The following is a 19,291-nucleotide window of genomic DNA, read 5'->3' on the forward strand; positions in this document are numbered from 1 at the left end:
ATTTCATATTTCACTGTACTGTCGCAGCCCATGTCTTCCTGAGTTCTTGTGGTTCCAAAAGTAAATCGGGAACCAGAGCCTTAACAAGCTCCTCTACTGTGGAACCATCTTCTGGTCTGGGAGGCAGATACCCTCTCTACGTTTAAGAGTACACTTAAAACCTTCCTTTTTTGATAAAGCTTATAGTTAGCTCTGGCCTAGGCTGGCCCCTAGTTATGCTGCTATAGGCTTAGACTGCCAGGTGATCTCCTGTGATGCACTGAGCTCCCTCTTCTTCTCCCTCTCCTTCTGCACACATTTATGTCCCATTAATGCATATCACTAACTCAACTTCTTCCCTGAAGTCCTTGTGCTTTCTCATCTCTGTTTGTGTGCTCCTCTCTTCACGCCCCCTCCACCCCCTCTTTCCCTCTCCATCTCTCTCTTTCTCTTTCAACCCGACTGGGCAGATGGCCGCCCATCTAAAGTGGATTTGCCTTTGATTCTAATCATATGACCTTGTCTAAGGGAGGTTTGGGATCTTTCTTTGATGACTTTAGAGCAGGTTTAGTAATGGACTTGTACCATGATGATTGCCTTATGCTGAAAATATGTCATGTCACCTCTGAAAAATGTTGAGATTTTCAGGCTTGATTTGGAATTCCTTCTATGTTTTGTTCCCTTTTCAATTTTGGTTTGTCTTTTAATTTCTTCTATAGTTATTTCATGATTCAAAAATGTATTTAGGCTATATCCTGATACTGTGAGAACCCTCTCCAGCTCAAATTGTTGCACAAAGGTAATTTAAAACTGCATCAATAAAAATGAGGTGGAACATTGGCTCCTCAAAGCAAGCCTTTGTGCCCTTTTCCAAGACCTACATGTTTTTGTTTCCAGTCTTAGTATTGTCAGTGTAATTTCAGTTGGAATTTTTTTGAATTTCTCAGGACCCCGTTTAATTATTGTCGTGGGATGTTGCTTTGTAACAGATCCAACTGTAATACTCTTCTAGGCAGTACTCCACACTTCAGGACACCCATGCTGATCTCTGATATTGTCAGTGGTCCTTTTCACATGTTGATTTGTTTGTACCAGTAACACCTGATCGGAAAAATGTGGCCATAAAACCCAGTATGTAGCTTCATCATTTTCACTGTGAAGGACTGCTCATACTGAATTCCAATGAAAACAGCACAAGGATATGTCTGGTGGCCTTTATCTCCTACAGTGACAGACACTGAAAGAGAGAGAAAATCAGTGACCTCAAAGAATTAAAATTTTAAAAAAATTTATTATTTTTTCTATTGTTAATTTAAGTTCCCAAGTCCTTGAATACCAGCAAGCACATAGGGCGTTCATGAAATGTAAAACAACAAACTGATAAAAGCTTCTTCCATCAGTGGTAGTGATTGGCATGCAGGTCAATACATGGTAAACAGTTCAGACTTGATTTTCATAAATTTAAAAATAAGGACCTATGACAGTTTCTTGCCTAAAAAGAAACATCATGAATTGTGGTATCTCCACATGTATGTGCTCATTCCTGAGAAATTCTAAATTTACTTTGCCAGCAGCACACATCTTTTTAGCACGAAGAATTGAAACTGCTGCCATGTTTAATTTGTTGTACTAATAGGTGTGTTAGACCAAATTGAGATTCTGTGCACAACCAGTAGAGGGTGACATGCTAAGTTCAAACAATTCACAAATCAGACCAGAAACAAACCAATGCAGAGTTACCAGTCTTTAAAGGTCAAAGCTGTAATTTGAAATATATGATGACCTACCAGTCTTTAAATGTTAACTAAATTTTGTGTGAAGGATATGTCAGGACTGATAACAGGTTCCAGTTCTGTTTGGAGCTTAGGTCATTTGTGAGACACAAATTCCCACCATTTTCTTTGAAATAAAGTCAGATTTCCATAGCCTTACAAACAGGTTTGTTGAAAATACACAAAAACACAAAAATACAACTGATAAAGGTACAGGTAAAACCCACAACTGTCATGTTTTCAGTTCACATAAAGAGGAAGAAAAAAAATAGAAGCACCACAGTCATATTCAGACTGTTGTCAGTTTGTTGCAGTCTGCTCAGTCTGAGTTCACAAAATCCATGCAGCCTACTTCTCCCATAAATGAGGCCAGTATATGTGGCAAGAGAAATTTACCAGTTTTCTGAAGTGAGTGGCCAGGTGTGCACAGGAAAATGTGCAGCACTCCGAGCACTTTATCCATCAAATACTTCCTGTTCCTATGTCCATCACTTTTTTTGTTCACAGCTGAATCACAGGGATGGGCCCAGCGCTTGATGATATATCAATCTACCTTAGTCTCAAAGACATAAGGCTGGCTTTTCTTTGTCATTTTCTTAAAATGAAAAAAATCTTCTGTGATCAAAAGCAACAACTAATATATTCTGCTGTACCTAATGTCTTTGATGATAGCATGGTACAGCTTAGCAGCAGGATGTTCTGTGGTTGCTACACCATCTGGGGAATGAACATCACCAAGTTTGATCCCCATAACTCCAAGTCTTTATCCAGCTGAACTGTATTTGAGTGAAGTGCTGCACCTCGGTCAGGTCAAGAAGGCATGATCACAAGTTCCCTTCCTGTAGACCAGCAACCATTCATTGGTGCTTCATAGTTTGATTATTTGATTATATTAGCTGACAGCCAGGATCCAGCCTGCTATCAGTCTTGTTTGCTTCTTTAGCCCAGTTTTCAAGTCTCTGAGGGAGTTGATTTATGAGAAAGGAGGACTTTGCTGGATGCATTTCACTAGCATTTCTCAGGTCATCTACCATCCATTGCTTACATTCCGCTATGCAATGGTGTAGATTTATTTCAGTAAAAAAGAGGCTGAGCGTTACAACAGGTTGAACTCAAGTCCATTTCCAGTGTAGAAAATGTTTATAATCAAAAACAACACATCCTGGAGTAAAGGGTTTTTTTGTTCATCACCACCAGCATCATCATCAGCATGAAAATCAGATCTTCTTGGAGTATCTCTTTGGGTGTTTGATGATTTCATGGTACTTTTGAACACCTTCCACTGACACCAGATAAAGAATACCTCTTTCTTCATTCACCAACCCATGAGTATTTCCTGCTTTTTTTTGTGGTTAACATGACCACAGTCATGTTAAGGGCTCTCTTTACTCTCGCTACTTTTTCTAATGGCTTGTCCATCTCCTCATTTTTTCTTGTCCTTCTGTTTCTTGCTGGCTTTTGTCAGTGGCAGTGCTGCTTTTTGTTGGCGTGAAGCCACCGTGACACCACCATTGGGCTCGAAATTAAGCAGGTACTCCATAGTGTCCAGAGGCCTCCCCTCTTCATCCCTCAGTCTGGAAAAGACTTCCTGGTACAACATGCCCAGTTGGCGCTTCATTTCCTGCAGATTCCTCAGGGCTTCCTGTCTCTCTCGAAGCAGCCGTGAACGGTAGCGCATCAAACTTGACACATCATCATTTAGTCCCAGCAGCACATCCATTTTCCTCTTCCTGCAGTTCTGGGCAGCTATCTTGTTCTTACCACGGCGGCGTATGTCTCTAATGAGGTTAAGCTGCTCCTCACTGAGGTGGAAATTGGCCAGCAGGTCATTAAACTCCTCCACTGGCATATTGACAATCAGTTCATTAGAGAATGGAACTTTCAAGGCTCGTGCACGCCGTTCATCACGGTTCCACATTTTGGTCTCAGAGATGTGTCCAGAACGTGAGCGGTGGTAAGGCTTAGCACTGTCATGTCGCAGAGAAGATTTGGTTTGTTTTGTGGGCATCTTGCCAAGAGATGGAAAGGAGGCAGATGACCAGGGCTGGTTGTATGTGTGATCATGGCCAATATGCTCCACCCAAGGAAAGCCATCAAACAGCTTGTCATCCCTATAGTTGGGAGAGAAATGTTTTTTAACATCTTCAGGGTACCCTCCTCCTACTGCCCCCAGCTCCTCCTCTTCCAGCTCCTCTTGCTTTATGGTCATCTCCACTTTCATATCTGGACCGAGTAAATCTTCCTTGGCATCATCATCCTCACTCTCAGAGAAGGGACTTTCCTCATCCGACACACAAGATGAGGTGGTGGAGGAAGACGAATAGGAAGAAGCCTCAGAAGCACACGGAGAAGCATGGCTGTGGCTGAAGTCCAGAGAAAGACCAGAGTCTGAGTCTTCCTCATTCTCGCTGTCTAGTAGGTGAGAACAAAAAAAAGTCAAGGTAAATTCTACAGTTTCATAGTATGTATATAAAGTATTAGTATAGTAAGTATTAGTGAAAACTACATAGTTGCAGATTTAGTCACACAAACATCGTTACTATCAAGTAAGGAATCGTGCCTCTCGGTTTAATTACCTTGCTGTTGTCTTCTTGGTTGATCCTGATCTTCTGTGACCATTATGCTGGAGTCTGAATGGTCGTTATCATTGCCAGTTTCCTGTTGAGCTATTTCACGGTAAAGGTAGCCCTCCTCATCCAGCCTGGCTGCCATTTCAGGACTGAATCCTTCTTCCAGAGCCAGGTCCAACAATCTAATCTCATCTAAGATCGCAGCATCCTCTAATAGGTCATTAAGTGGACTTGCGAGACTATCTTCATCCTCAACATCCTCCTCATTAAACAGAGACGAGGTGAAACTGGATGTCAGATCATGTGAATGAAAGTTAACATCAAAGTTTGGAGGGTTTTCAGGATAGAGAGCATACTCTGAAGACAGACTACCTTCCATGGTATCCACATGACTCAGGAAATTTATGTTATAGTTACTTGAGTTATCTCCTGGATTTACTCCCAGGCTGAAGTCTTCTGCAAGATCTTCTGCAAGCAGATCTGTGTGATCTGGGGGACTATGCAAGGAATTCACATCAGAGTTTTTCAAAGTGTCCCTTGTGTTCAAGACTGAACTATGGTCATCCAACTCTGCACTGGGGATGAGTGGAAACAGGGCTGTCTCTAGTTCTGACTGGTTTGGAGCCTCCAACATACCTAGACACAAAGAATAGGCAAAATGTTAGATAATTGTGGAACCTGCAGCAATCATTCATGGAATATTCAGGGAATAAGAAGAACAAAAGTAGGTTATTAAATCCTATGTGAGAATTCCAACATTTTTATTAAAATCCTCTGAGGAACATGCAGCCTTGACTGAGGAGGGATCATAATCAGCATACAACATTTGGGAACATTTCTGAAAATGATCAGTCTCTCAGGACAAATTTTCACCAAAAGGTCTGTGTTATGTGACATGCATATGGAATTTATAAACCATCTCCAAGCAAATAATGTGGTTGTAAACATCAAAAACAAGTAACTCTGTAACTGTGTTGAGATCCTTATTGCCAAGCGGCTGTCTCAAAGGACCTACAACTTCAATTTCTGAGGAGTTGTTGAAGCATAAGAATACTGTGGATGAATTCTTACAACAAATTTTAGCTTCTTAAATGAATTACCATGTTGCACGGGACTCTCCATTAGAAGGACCTCCTGACTAGTTTCCGCTACTTCGTCGTCATGGTTGTTACAGCTTTGCTGCGGAGCTCTGGACCCAACAGCCTGAAGAGGCCCAGTAGCTCTTGAATTCGTTGTGTGGCCTAATGATGTCATCATATTAATGTCAGTGTCCTAGAGAGAAAGGATGAAACAACGGTCACAATTTACTGTATCTTGGCTTACTCATCAAACAATTTCATTTTATTCTGATCTCCCAGTCACCTCTGGTTCCATGATAGCTAACAGGTCCTGCCAATGCAGCTCCAGATCCAAGGAAGAGTTTTCAGTGGGGATGATGGAGGGCAGCATGAGCTCAGTGTTTGGGGTTTGATGCGCCATATCTCCCCCTCTACCTCCAGCATCATGTAACTGAGGGACAAGAAAAAAGTTGAGTTCTGTTTGATGTCAAGAAGGACAAAACAGAATGAACAGAAGAGAAAAGAAGAAGCTGTACCTGTTGTTCTTCTGTGAATGGAAAGGTTTCCTCCAACAGCCTCAGACACTCCTGGAAGGAGAAAGATGTCTGAAAAGAGAGACGGAAAAGAAGAGAGGACAAGCATGTGGTTAATGTTTGACTTGTTTTTTTTTGTTTTGCAATTTTGCACAGATATTTACAGATGACAAATCCTACTGACCATGCTGATGCTCTGGTTTTTCCTTTTTTTCCTCTAGCATCACCATTTTGACATTTTTGGCTTTTTGGTGAAATATCTAAACTACTTTACGGATTGCCTAGATTTGGCACACAAAGTTCCTTTTCAGGATTAGTTGTAAGATGTCTTTTCCTTTACTGAAAAGTCCATTGCCAATTTTGACTGGAAAGGGGTTTTAACACATGGAGTCAAAGTGTAAAAATAAAAAAAAGTTCTTCATTCTGCAAAATCACTGCATCAAAATAAGCTGATTCATTTGTTAGCGGTGGTGGTTTCAGTGGTTTTGCAACATCTCTCATGATGTAAGTGACAAAACAACTGACAGCAAGAGATTTACTGTATTGATGTGAGAGTGGAAGCATGCGTATATGGACAGGAGAAAAGTGTGAAACTGAAACCCAAGTATGTTTATCATTGAAATTAAACTCACCATTTCATGAGACATTTGGACATATTCACAACATATCAGAAAGAGCGTTTTGATACCAGCAAAACACAGGGACAGTGATGGGTGATCGGTTCTTGTCAGATACCATGTCTCTGGTCATTGAAAATCACTGCTGTATGGACTGTCTCTTTACCAAGAGGCAGCACTGGTCTGACCCACATGTGGCACCAAGAGTGTGAGACTTCTAAGTATACACACATAGTTTTCCTTTTTCAAAACGAACCTGTCGGTCTGTGTGCCTGTCCACACTTTCAGTTTTACATGTCTTTCATTTGACATGCAAACACACACCCATGTCTGCGCATGTTACATGTACCCTGGGTGTAACAGGCACCCTGGGTTGCAGCTGCTTAAGTGTGTAACCAATGCTTTTCTATTTTGCTGAGCAGGCAGATATCCAGCGTTAGAACATGAAGCATCTAGTTCTGATTCCAAGCATGACAGATACTCTGAACGCTTCACCTAACACTCTCGCAAGCTTATGTACACCATATATGTTGTCAGGCAGGTTCTACTCATTCAGGACTTTTCAAGGCTGATATTGGTCCTGCTCAAGCTGCCGCCTGTTACTATTTACTGCTTAGCTGAACACAGATATGTCATGTTCCCATTCACAGGGCCCATTCATCCACTGATCATGCCTTGCAGTATTTTGTTGATTTAAGATTCACTATAGCCACACTAGCCATTGATTTTGGTACAAACTGTACTAAATTTAAAGGCAATTATTCTGTAGTTTTGTAATATTTTATTTCACCTTTAAACACACAAATGCTGTGGCATCTTATCAGAACGACTTGATAGCAAAATCTTATTGTTACTATGTCTTACCTGGTCTTCTTCATTCTGAGTTAGCTCTGGTCTTCCTCCTCCCTCTGTCCTCCTGCAATGCCTATGCATCCCAACCAGGTCTTCCTCCTCCTCGTCCTCTCCTCTTTCATTTGGAACATCACTTTGATGAAGTGCATGATGGGTTCCCTCCTGGTTGCAGAGACAAAAATGAAAAATGACCTAGTCAGTGCAATCATTATGCTACAGGTGGTGCATTTCAATACATATACTAACCTAATACTTAGTATGCCAGGAAAATAATATGTCCCAAGATAGCATGTCATATGCAATATGACAAAAAGTCTAACTAGGAAGTCCTAATTCATCTAGTTGCATTTGGCAGTGTGCAAGCCAGGATGCTTTCTTTGGCTTTCCTGACCAACTATCCTCTGCACAGGGGAAGATACATTACATTGTCTGAACTACTAAGAGCTTTTATTGGTCAAACGTTAAGGGCGCAATGATATGATGAAGTAGCATGTCTCAATTGTATGCGTACTACATGCAAGAGCATGCACTTTGTCAGAGTAACTGCAATATGCACGAAAATTAAAAAGAACTATAATTATCGACTCACAGTTATATGCCTCCATTCACCACTCAAGTTGCAGTTTAAATCCATGTCTGTCCAGACTGATAATGTACTGGTACATATGGAGACTGATAGAGAGCTTCATCACATGGTGCAACTACAGTCACCTGAAGCTCAATATCATCGAAACAAATTAGCTAACATGCATGCTTCACACACATCTTTAAAAAGTATGCAATCTGGAATGTGGTCATTGTTTCTAAAAACTACTACAAAAAACTATTGTGGATTGACCTTTAATGTTGATTAATGAACACTCACTACAAAACAGGCCAACTTGCTGTCTTAAAAACTCCATAATGTTGAATCACTGGAACAAGCTCTGAACCCGGCAGACAGACAGTCATGGTTCTGCTGGATTTTAAACCCAGGACCTTCTGCATGTCAAGCATATGTGATGATCACTACACCACAAAACCGCAAATGATTGAGAGTGGTTAGGCTTGGTCAACCCAAAATCTACGATCATATTTTCTTATGTACAACCTTGATTCTCAGTGACTGATGATTTGGAACATACAGTTAGATAGCAGAAACATGACACAAGGTTACAAAACAGAGAGACTGAATAGAAACAAACAGTGGAAGCGATAATATATTACCATGCTAACAACCACTGGAGCAGTATAATGCTAAGGTACTATCTTCCACACTCACAGTCTGTATGTATGGAACGTAAAGGCTCATGTTTTACCCAGAGACAGACAGCCAGGCTTAGAATAACTTTAACCTTCTCCTGACTTTGCTCAAACCCAGAGACCCCCAGCAGCTGGCCAGTAGTGACACATATGTGGCATTGAACATATATGGGTCAAGCCTGTCTGAGCATGTAACCCTCACTACACTACACTGTGTGCCAATGAGAACCCAGGTCTTAGTCACAGAGGTACAGCAGAGCTACACGACTAGTCAATTAATTGATTGTCGTCACATGTTAAAATCAACTATTAATCAACTATTAATCATCGTCTGTCAAATAATCGACCAATCACTCATTCATCAACTATTTATATAATAATTGTTATGAGTGGTTGAGTCTCCGATTTCAGCTTCTTAAATGAAAGATTTTCTGCTTTTTTTTACTCTTCTGTGACAGTAAACTCAATGTCTTTGGATTGTGGACAAAACATTTGTGGATGTCACCTTGGGCTTTGGGGGGAAAAAAAAGTGATGGATGTTTTTCACAATTTTCTGGCATTTTATGGACCAAACAACTTATTAATCGATAATGAACAATAATCATTTGCAGTAGCCCTACATTATCTGAAGACATTACAAATGGAGAAAGCTTCAGAAGGGTCACAAAAGGCAAGTCTCTTCCAAGACTACTTGGTGCCGGTTGACAAATGACAGTATATCCAGTGGGAAAAGAATCAAAGATAACAGTGATCACTGGTTCAGTTTCTGGACATATCGACACTGGTCACATGAAAAACTTTCTACTGACTGCTCAAACTCTTAGATGATACAACTTTGTCAGTGGGTCATTTTTTCACTTTGTGAGGAAATGAACACTGACTGACCACTATAATGAGACATATACTTGATTCTATCCTTTAATAGCTGACAATGCAAATTGAAACCCATCACACCTTGTCTATGGGGCAAACCTGAAACTCAGTGTGCAATCAGAAGACATAACGATCTGGTTCCACTGGACTTTAACTCCAGGCCATTCTGTGTGTTCAGCAAACATGAAAACCATTACTGTATATGTGAGGGGAAGTTTGATATTTGCTGTATAAGTTCTAACCTCAGCTCTGACAGCAGGCAGTAGTGAGTCACGACAGTCACTGCCCATGGAGGGAATCGGGCTCTTTTGAAATGTTTGTGGAGATCAGCTGTCACTCTGTTTACCACAGCAACTGCATATTACATTTCTATTACTTTAAAATAATGTGCTACATAAAGTAGAATCTATACAATAATCTGATCTTATCAGATCTGACAAAATCCTTGCCTCCCTATCTTAAGACTGTTCAACCAGTAACAGCCACATGCTTTTCTACACTTAAATCTTTGCCAAATGATTTTGAAAGAGCTATGTGAAATATTTGATGTGAACTGATAAATGTGTATTTTGTGATTGGTAGTGAGGAATCAGTCGGTCTCAGATTATTTTCCATTAACATGTTAGTAAACATAGATTTTACCTAATAACAAACAATATGTTCATCACACTACACATTTCCACTTTCTCATTCTGTCCTAATCCATATACCCGGTGCCACTTGGCACAAGTAGAATTTCCTGTTTTCATCCTGCAACACTGCTGAAAAAGGGAGCACAATTTAGCACCTCATGTATTTGTGCACATTTGTTTACATGCATATCTCTGTCTCATCATGCTTGTGTGTGTGTGTATTTGTATATGTATGTGCAGTAAACAAGAGGGATTGCAAAACTGAGGGATGTAAATGTGTGTCACGATGCAATGGGCCAGCGATCAGGTTTCAAAACAAGACAGTTGGTCACAAGGCCAGGAGGAAGCTAATAAAGTGTTTTATGTGTGTGTGTGTGAGAGAGAGAGAGAGAGAGAGAGATTTGATACCTGAAGAGAATTCAAAACACTGTTATATTCATTTTCAGTTTGATGAAGAGATGGTAAGACAGCATGTACTTAGATCTCAATGTGCTACCACAGTTTGTACTGTTCTCTGTGTGTATGTGTGTGTGTGTGTGTGTGTGTGTGTGTGTGTGGCTGGCAGGCAGATATATAGGTGTCCAGTCTGCTGTAAAATGACACTGAGCTTCAGCTTCAGCAGCCTCACTGGACTGTAACTCCTAATAACAAAACTGGGTACTTCAGTACCAGTGGGATTTCTCATTTCCTACATTCTTCTTCTCTGTTCTTCTCTGTTCTTCATCACCAAATGTGGTTTTCATGCTCTGAAAGCATTTTTTCTTTGTCTTAACGTTTCTCAAAATCATCATTCTAAAACAAATGCTGCGTTACTGAGTTTGTTCCAGGCTCTGTCCCACCTGATGTAACCACAGAAACCAATCACAAAGGGTTTAAAGTTTAGCATTGCTGGGGAAAAGAAGGAATATACAAAATCTGTAGTTTATCTTTTATGGTTTATAAGTATAACTCAGAAATGTAATAGTACCTATTGCAATATCAGTGTTATCTCTGTTATTCCCATTCATAGTGACAAGTTAACAGCCTTCAGTTGTTTGCTGTGCTGTTTGAAAGTACAACAGAATACATATGTTGTATTGTCACGATATAAAATCTAACTTACTTTCTTACCAAACACTTCTATGAAACATCAGTGTGGTTTCCCCAGATGCACCAAATCATCTAAGTAACAAAAATAAACACTGTAATTTTCCTGCAACATTTTCTACTGATGCCAGTGTCAGTGCCAGACGCCACTGAAATGATTTTGTGTGATTATTCACTACTGTGGGTTAATTCAAATCTTTCAAATCTTCAAAAAGTCACAGAACTTCTTTATTTGGTTGTTTGTAATGGTGATGAATCACGGTGACCTCACTGCCAATAAAGGATCAATATGATAGAAGTGACACACGTTTAAATGCACTTTTTTCAGCTCTGCACCCTTCTTTGCATAGACCCGAAGAGACGTTCACATGTGTCTTATTAGAATCATAATATTTGCCTAACCACTCAAGTATTTCAGTCTGTAGAAAAGAATTCCACTTAACCCTGTGACCTTCAAGCCTCAGGGCGTGGAATGCCCCCTTAAACTATTTTCAACATCCCTCTGTGACTGATGTGCTCTACAAATTATTTTCAGTTTCAGCATGTCTGTATGTGAAGTGAAAGATCTGACAGCCAAGTAACATTTGTGCTTAAGTCTGTCTTATGGGCCAAAGCCTGACCAGGCATGCCTGAGGTGTTGCCATTAATAAATGGAGCAGATCAGATGATCAGTGGATGGCCCTTACCTATCATCACCGATGATTCCATATATTGTTATATATTGTGATACTGTAAGGGATGTCTAATAGGTCCGTGTTCTGTTTTCTAATATGTTCTTACTGTCTCTGCTCGTGTTATGTTAGGCTGAAGACAGATTACAGTACTGCTATCTAGCTGGGTTTAAACAAAATGAACCACAGCCATGAGTCTTTGCATGTAAACTACTAAAAACTGACAGTGTTTATGAGGATCGACACACTGTCACACCACATAATATCTTCATACTCAAGTGTATCAATATTTTATTACACCCTGAGGAAAATCTAAACACAACCAAACCAATGAGCTGAAAGATGCTAAAAAGCAGTACACTACAGCTTGAATTTAGTCCCTCACTTGCGCTAGCATGTAGTTTTCTCAGTTTTGTTTTCCACTGCAGATGGTACCACTCAATGTAGGCAGGATTCTTCATTGATTGTCATAGTGACATTGTGTGAAACTACAGTGAGACCATCTTCAGTGAAACCCAATGCATAAACAGTTAGCACAATAGGGTTTATCAAAGGAATGGCTGCTTATCACAGCAAGGTGACAAACTTTTGGGGGCATTCCCATAAGTAATTTTGGCCATGCTGAGTCAATGTTGTGCTGATTTGTATTTTCATTTCCATTTCTACTTCAATCACGGCAAGTTGTGCAGCGCTACACCTGAGATGGAGAAACTCCAGACTGGGACAGAGCACACCCAGAAGAATTTATAAGAAATGAAACACATTTAGCACAGCCTTAGCAGAGGTTTGTTAGCTGTTTCTTCAATTAAAAAAATATGGTTCTAAGGGATTCGAGTCAAGCTGAGCCATACCATTCAGTGGTAAGTCATTCAATAAGTGTCATCTAACCCACTATTAATGGTCGATAATAGTCTTCTACCTGTGAGATAGCATATGTTTTTCCTCACTGTTTGAATAGCTTCATATTTAGTCCAGTTCGGCTGCGGATATTTATTTCCAACTTTTATTCTTTCCTGTTTACATTAAGGTCTAACAAATCAAGTTACTGCATGCTACCAGCAGTAACCAGGCTACGGAGGTGTAAGTACAAGGCAAAACAAGGACAAGGTCTGTGACTCCCAGCCCAATGTGTCAGTGTATGCATATTCATTTAAAAGGTGTATTCTCTCCAGCAGTCCACTACTGTATTTCAACTGTACTGACTGTATTGCTTCATTTTCCTGGTGAGGTCATCTATGGTGAGGTGAGGTTTCCTGATGAATCATCTAACTCTGACTCATTATTTCACATGACACTCAACAGTAAAAACACTGTTGTCCACATCACCAATTTATATAATATATATAAATAGTAGATGAGTTCCCTGTTCATACTTTTTGCAGGAATTTTGGATAGGTCAATACTCTTAACAGACTTTGCGAGTGCCTGAATTTTACAGACTGCGTTTTTGGCTGAGGAACCGTTGTTGAGCAGATGTTGTAATATCTGTCAAATGGCACATGAACAAGGATCTGGACTTGATAGGGTTATGGTGTGGACAAAGGTCAATCAAGATTGCTGTTCTGAACTAAACATAATCATGTCAACCCTTGAACCTGTTACTGAACTCTGAGGAAATCACTGACCTAGTAACATAATAACACAACAATTTATTCATGGTAACCAAACCTACTATTATTATTTTTACCAAACAACTCATAGCAGGCTGCTGGGTATGTGTTTAAATATCAAAATTAAAGGTTCCTGTACTTGAAAAAGCAGGTGTTTTTAGCTTCCCAAAAATTCTGATACTACTCAAGAACAAGTTAAAATGTGCATCCTAATCCTCTGCATAAACGCAGTGTGAATGAAACAAACATACCTCTTTATCCTCCTCCTCCTCCTCTTCTTCTTGATGCGCAGTACCAAGTGCAGCTCTGGATTCAATACGTGGGGCAGTTCGGTCTCTTTCTACCCCAGCAGGTGTTCTCACCAATGGGGAGGTCTGGTCTGGATATCCCATAGGGAGAGGATCTGACTCCCGCTGGACCAGCCATGTCTCCAGCTCTGTGTGAGGGACCTGTGGAGAAAGGTATTAAAAAACATTTTTCTTTTTATGAACAACTGGAGCTTCTGCATAGTGGTATTCCAACCAAAGGCAAGGGGTGTTAGGGCTTACAAAAGGGGTCAAAGATATGATGTAAAACAAATGTGGAAATTTGGAACTAAACAACTACAACAACTTTCTAGCAGTAAAATAATATTTATATTATTTCTCAAATAAGGGAAAGATATTAAAATTTAGTTTAAAGCACATGCAATAATTAAGTACAAGATGGAGAAGAATAGTGTCTACACTAGCCACTACACTACACACATCTCCAACTCCAAGCATGATGGTGTGTGCAGAAAGAAATACGCTATATAGACAAAATTATTTGGACAGGCTTCTTTATTACTGAATTCTGGTGAGGCATGGAGCCGTTTTTCACTAGTTGGGCTTGGCCCCTTACTTCCAGTGAAGGGAAATCTTATTTGCCTCTAATTATGTGCAAGAAAGTGAATTTTTACCAAAATGTGAAACCAAAGTAGAAACAATTAAAATTCAAAACACACAAAAAACGAGACGAGACTTGTGAGTGCCTTTGTTAATTAAAATCTGAGCATAGCAATAGGGAAACAGCTAAGTCCACCTGAATGTGACTATATAGACAAATATGGAGATGTTTCATGTTTGCCTACCTGTAGTCTGTCCAGAGAGTGGACCCAGCCGAGCAACCTTCGTGCCGTGAAGAACCCGTCCAGGTCGACATTCTTGGGGTGCAAAGTGTGGCCATCTTCCAGGCGGTTGCGGAGGTTGTGGAACTGTGTCTGGGTCAGTGCAGAGGTCGGACCCAGGATTATCTCATGCCAGGAGGGAGACAGGTAGGGCTCCAGTCCCACATCAACCCTCACTCCACACAAGCTGAGTAGGATGGCCATCTGGATAAGCCCCTCCGTGAAGTATTTCTTTAGATACATTGTGGTCTTTGAAACATCAGATGATGTGCAAAGGGTCCAAGGCTCCTCTCAGTGACCACCACAACAAGTGTCTTTTTTGTTGTAGTATTATTGGTCAAAGAGTTAAGTCCCTACAACATCAAGACGATCCCACCTTGCTGCTCTGTTGAATCTGCTCAGCATACAGGTATAGAAAATGCTGCTTTTTGAATGAAATCTTCTTTCTTCAGGGCTGACTGTGATAAAAATAAGCAAAAAAAAAATATCATTTCAGCTGTGCTTTCCTCTGAGGTTTACATTGTAAAAAATATAGGCAGATTATAGCAACAAGCATTAAGTCAAGTATCTTAAAACAGGCCCACTCAACAGTAAACTACTTCAAAAGCTCACTAACATAGCTCTCCTGATATAGCATTGCACTCTTACAGCACAGTCCATCACACATTTTTTTTAATTTATTAATTCCATATCAAAACATGGTCCATTAGGTATACTTTCAAAAATGGAAATTGACCATGAACAGTTTTTTGGTCAGAAATGTGTTATGTTAGTAGCAGCTAATGTACCCTAGAGAGACAAGGAGCCTGTTTCCAGTCTTTACAGACATAATGGTATTGATGTTCCCATCTGACTTTCGGCAAGGAAATAATAATTAATATATTATACTCTGTTAGACTGCTGCTTCATCCTTTACCTTAGTTTACCACCTTTACCTATGGTAAAATGTCTGAATACACACTCCACCACTGCCATTGTTATTAGCTATTTTTACCCATACTTCTGCTTTCACCACAACTATTACTTCTACAAATAGCCTGATTATTGTTATTATTTATTTCTACTACTAGTACAAGTACTACTACTGCTACTTCTAGAGCATAATAACATTGCCAACAGTGTTCTGGTAGAAATAATAGCGGCACTAAGGTTATCAACACTAATCTTCCATTGTCAGTGCACCCTGACCTGCAGAGAGGCAGCAGTTGAGAGGCTTGGCAGTTTGTATGGGGAGATAAAGAAGACAGACACACAGGCAGGGCAGGGCAGAGCCAGCCTGTCTTACCACTCTTAGCAACTTTGACCTACTTCTAGATAGGTTTGGTAACCACCTGCCACCCCTGCACTGCCTCTCTGCAGCCACATGATGTAATTGCCCATGTTCGTCTGGAAAAACCCTCTCCCTGTCTCCTCCCTCCTACAAGACACTGGGTTTACTTTTAATGCTATGGTAACCTGTTTACACAAGCCACAGTGGAACAGCTGACTATAACTGGAGTTTGGACACTTTTCAGCACCACCTAAAGACCCAGGGATATAATTAACTAATTAACTATACAGAATATTCTCATTTTTACATTTCAGTGTGGTGTAATGTATCATCTAATACATGGTCTAGTCAAGTATAATCTTGTACTGTGTGGTCTAGAGGAAATTAGGGTCTTAGTATTGCTACACACACAGTCTGTTGCCACATTGAGAGAGGTAGGTGCTTTACTGTATAACAAAACAAACAGAAACAATGCCACAGTTCTTCAGTTAAAATAATGCCATTTGAGTATTTTTTTCTTTGCTGTTTGTCTTCTTACTTTTTGTGGATAGTACTTTATTCCTGTTACTGTTTTTATTTTCTCTATGTTTTTTATGAGCTGCCAGGTGGACAAACAGAATTTCCCATCTTGGTGAACGATACATTTTTATTCTTTTCTAATAGTATAAAAGTCTTGTGGACTTTGGTCTAACACTATTACCATTAAAAACTATCATGTTATTATTTTACATGATAGTTTATTGTGTTTTGGTTAATAGGCTGCTGCTGCATGTGGTCAGCATAAGTCTTGCTCCTCAAACTTCTTAAGAATTCATATCAGAATATACCTTAAGCATCAGGTGTTAAAGTACTCATAAAGTACAAAAATTGCCCCTTCATGTCATATTGTTGTAGGCTTGTAGGTGAAAGTGAAGTTAATTCGAAGTGTTGCACATACTGTGAATAGTGTAATGTATAAGAATCCATCATATTTCATGAGCTCATCATGTTTAATACAAAATCTTAGTTTATGAGGTAACCAACAATTGAACGTCTCAGATAAACGTAGAGGAACAGTACAATATTTCCATCTGAATTGTAATGAAGTAGAAGCAGCATGCAAATAAAATACTCAAGTAATGTGCAAGAATATACTTGTACTTAGTTCTATCCCACCAGTGGTGGTCAAGTCGCCTACTGTAACCATGCACTAACGTTGGATGATATAAATACAACGTTACTGTCTGAACCAACTGATATTTCTTTCTATCATTGCCATTCTGTGGTGATTGTTAAAGCTGTCATGTTGTTTTCCTCTCATGAAGGAAATCGATCCGTAGATCAGGCGGAGCAACAGGTTGCACAATGTTTTCATCACTCGCTGCTATTAAAGCGATGGCTGTAACACACTTATGACGCGGAAGCTACAGAAATATCACTTTGACAAAAAAAAATACCTCAAACACGCGCAGAAAACGCGGACAGTGAGTCACCGGACAGTGGCAGGAAAACAAACACAGGCTATAGCAACATTACAGGAATATCACATCGATTCCACTGGCGATTCCACACTGTGAGATCACTCCTGACTTTTCGAGAATATTATCATAAAATCAGAGAAAAGCGCCTTACCAGAGGCGGTTTCTGACTGCTCACTTGTCAGCAGCGCGTCAGTAGTTTCAGTTGCCTTCTGACTGTCCCACGGTCTCACTTTCTCGTGTGGGTGGGATCTTTATAAAGTGACATCCCGGGATGACGTCTAATAACTCCACCCAGGGACAAGAAAAAAAAAAAAAAAAGAAACTCTATATGTGTCTGAACATGTTTTTGGGACTGTGTGTGAGAAAATATCTATTGGAGTGTGTGAGAAAATATCTATTGGAGTGTGTGAGAGTGGAAGTTATTCAAAAACATTATTAAAGGAACTCTTCTTGCTAACAGGGGGAAAAAAAATGGCTTTTTAAAAAATGATTGTATTTACTCCGTTTGGTATATATGTCAGACAGACAAAAACAGAAAGAAAGGAGAATAAACTGAAAGATCCGTAGGAGAGAATTTTCATGTGGTGGAATTATTTAAAAGCTGCATAGTCCACTTCAGTCCATTTACACAGTATAGGGCATAATTAGCCTCTCTCTGGGGATAAATCTTACTGTTTCAGCATACCAAGACAGGTGTTTAGTTGGCTGCTCGATGTGATGGAAAGTTACTGCAAACTATAAGCATACGTGTTATTTTCACAACAAATATATATATATTAACATGGTTAGACTTCAGATTTTGTTCTTTATTTTGACTAAATGTATAACATTTGACTTAATTTAGATTAACAGTCCATACACAGTTTAGTACAGCATTTCATTTTATTTAGAAAAAAATGTTTTAAATACATTTCATTACCAGTTTTTGGCAAAAGAGTGAAAGACATGGTGTTGGTGAATCAAAATACAAACATTTAGCTGAATGGAAGGCCACATTCAGAGTCATCATCAGTCAAATAGTTAAATGTGCACATTCATGCAGAAATATTCTCCTGTCTGTACTTTAAAGTACTTCAGCAAATGTTTCAGAGGTACAAGTAGACCAAAAACATTTCAATCTGCTCAGATTTAAATATTTTCCTGACTTGTATTAAGTGATGTTGGGCCAAACAAACCACAAATCAGGTACAAACCACTAACGGGACAAGCAAAGGGTCGCATGTTCAAGGCCCATAATAGCTATGTTTGCTGCCACTGTCAGGTGGCTTTGTATGAATACGCCTAAGCTGACATAACTGCAAAAGGCAAGAATAAAAATGGCACATACACAAAATCAAAGCACTTAACAGGGTTATTTCTTCTGTAGGGAGCTGATGTTTACGACTTCAATAGACATGTTCACATGTTTAATAATCCAAAAGGCACACATAAAACAAAAGCTGACATCAATTGCATCTTAATAAATGCTTAGGCAGAAAGACATGTTAAAGTGGAATAATAAACCTTGCAGCCACTTCACAAAACTCAAATTAAAACAGTCAGAATCTGTTAAACCATCCAAAGAATGGACATAATACAGAAAGAAACCCATATTCCTGAACACAACATGAAGAGGTATGTCCTACAGATGTTTACAACACATTTCTCATGTCTTTATATTACTTTTAAACAAAGCAATGTCTCCACAACCAGCAGCTAATATAGGCCTACAAGACCTTTCTATTTGTCAAATACCTTGAGTCAACATTTCATGTACAAAATTATCTTCTAAAACTGCTGAAATACCCTTCCTTCATAATAGTGGATGTAATGTGTTAAGGTTCATGGAATGGAATCCCATTTTTACTACTTGTTGATGGTATCTGTGAATACCTCAGACACCTTTGGTGAATAATAATCAAATAACAAGACTAAGGGTC

The 19,291-nt window shown here is 39.5% G+C and overlaps 1 protein-coding gene across 2 annotated transcripts; it reads right to left on the bottom strand.

Moving 5' to 3' along the window:
• Positions 1-419: 419 nt before the first annotated feature.
• On the bottom strand, positions 420-17,626 carry nfe2l1a (nfe2 like bZIP transcription factor 1a). Of its 2 annotated transcripts, none has more exons than XM_046416351.1 (9): positions 17,524-17,626; positions 14,607-15,100; positions 13,747-13,944; positions 7,394-7,543; positions 5,916-5,984; positions 5,684-5,830; positions 5,422-5,593; positions 4,328-4,957; positions 420-4,163 (listed from the first exon to the last, which is right to left on the bottom strand). In XM_046416351.1, exons 2-9 carry the CDS (start codon positions 14,883-14,885, stop codon positions 3,175-3,177), a joined length of 2,634 nt encoding a protein of 877 aa, XP_046272307.1. In that variant the 5' UTR covers positions 14,886-15,100; positions 17,524-17,626; the 3' UTR covers positions 420-3,174. The 2 variants fall into 2 exon arrangements, with proteins under 2 accessions (XP_046272307.1, XP_046272308.1); XM_046416352.1 differs by having other exon boundaries at positions 421-4,163; positions 5,916-5,988; positions 7,401-7,543.
• Positions 17,627-19,291: the final 1,665 nt, after the last annotated feature.

Source organism: Scatophagus argus, chromosome 16 (assembly GCF_020382885.2).
Source record: "Scatophagus argus isolate fScaArg1 chromosome 16, fScaArg1.pri, whole genome shotgun sequence".
Taxonomy (NCBI): domain Eukaryota; kingdom Metazoa; phylum Chordata; class Actinopteri; family Scatophagidae; genus Scatophagus; species Scatophagus argus.

What these genes read in the sequence shown, in the direction of transcription:
- nfe2l1a (XM_046416351.1), bottom strand. Translation starts at nt 14,885, where the DNA reads ATGTATCTAAAGAAATACTTCACGGAGGGGCTTATCCAGATGGCCATC. An exon ending in ACTCTCTGGACAGACTACAG is followed by an intron (nt 13,945 to 14,606) that starts GTAGGCAAACAT and finishes CTTTCTCCACAG; the next exon opens with GTCCCTCACACAGAGCTGGA. An exon ending in GGAGAGTCCCGTGCAACATG is followed by an intron (nt 4,958 to 5,421) that starts GTAATTCATTTA and finishes CTTTGTGTCTAG; the next exon opens with GTATGTTGGAGGCTCCAAAC.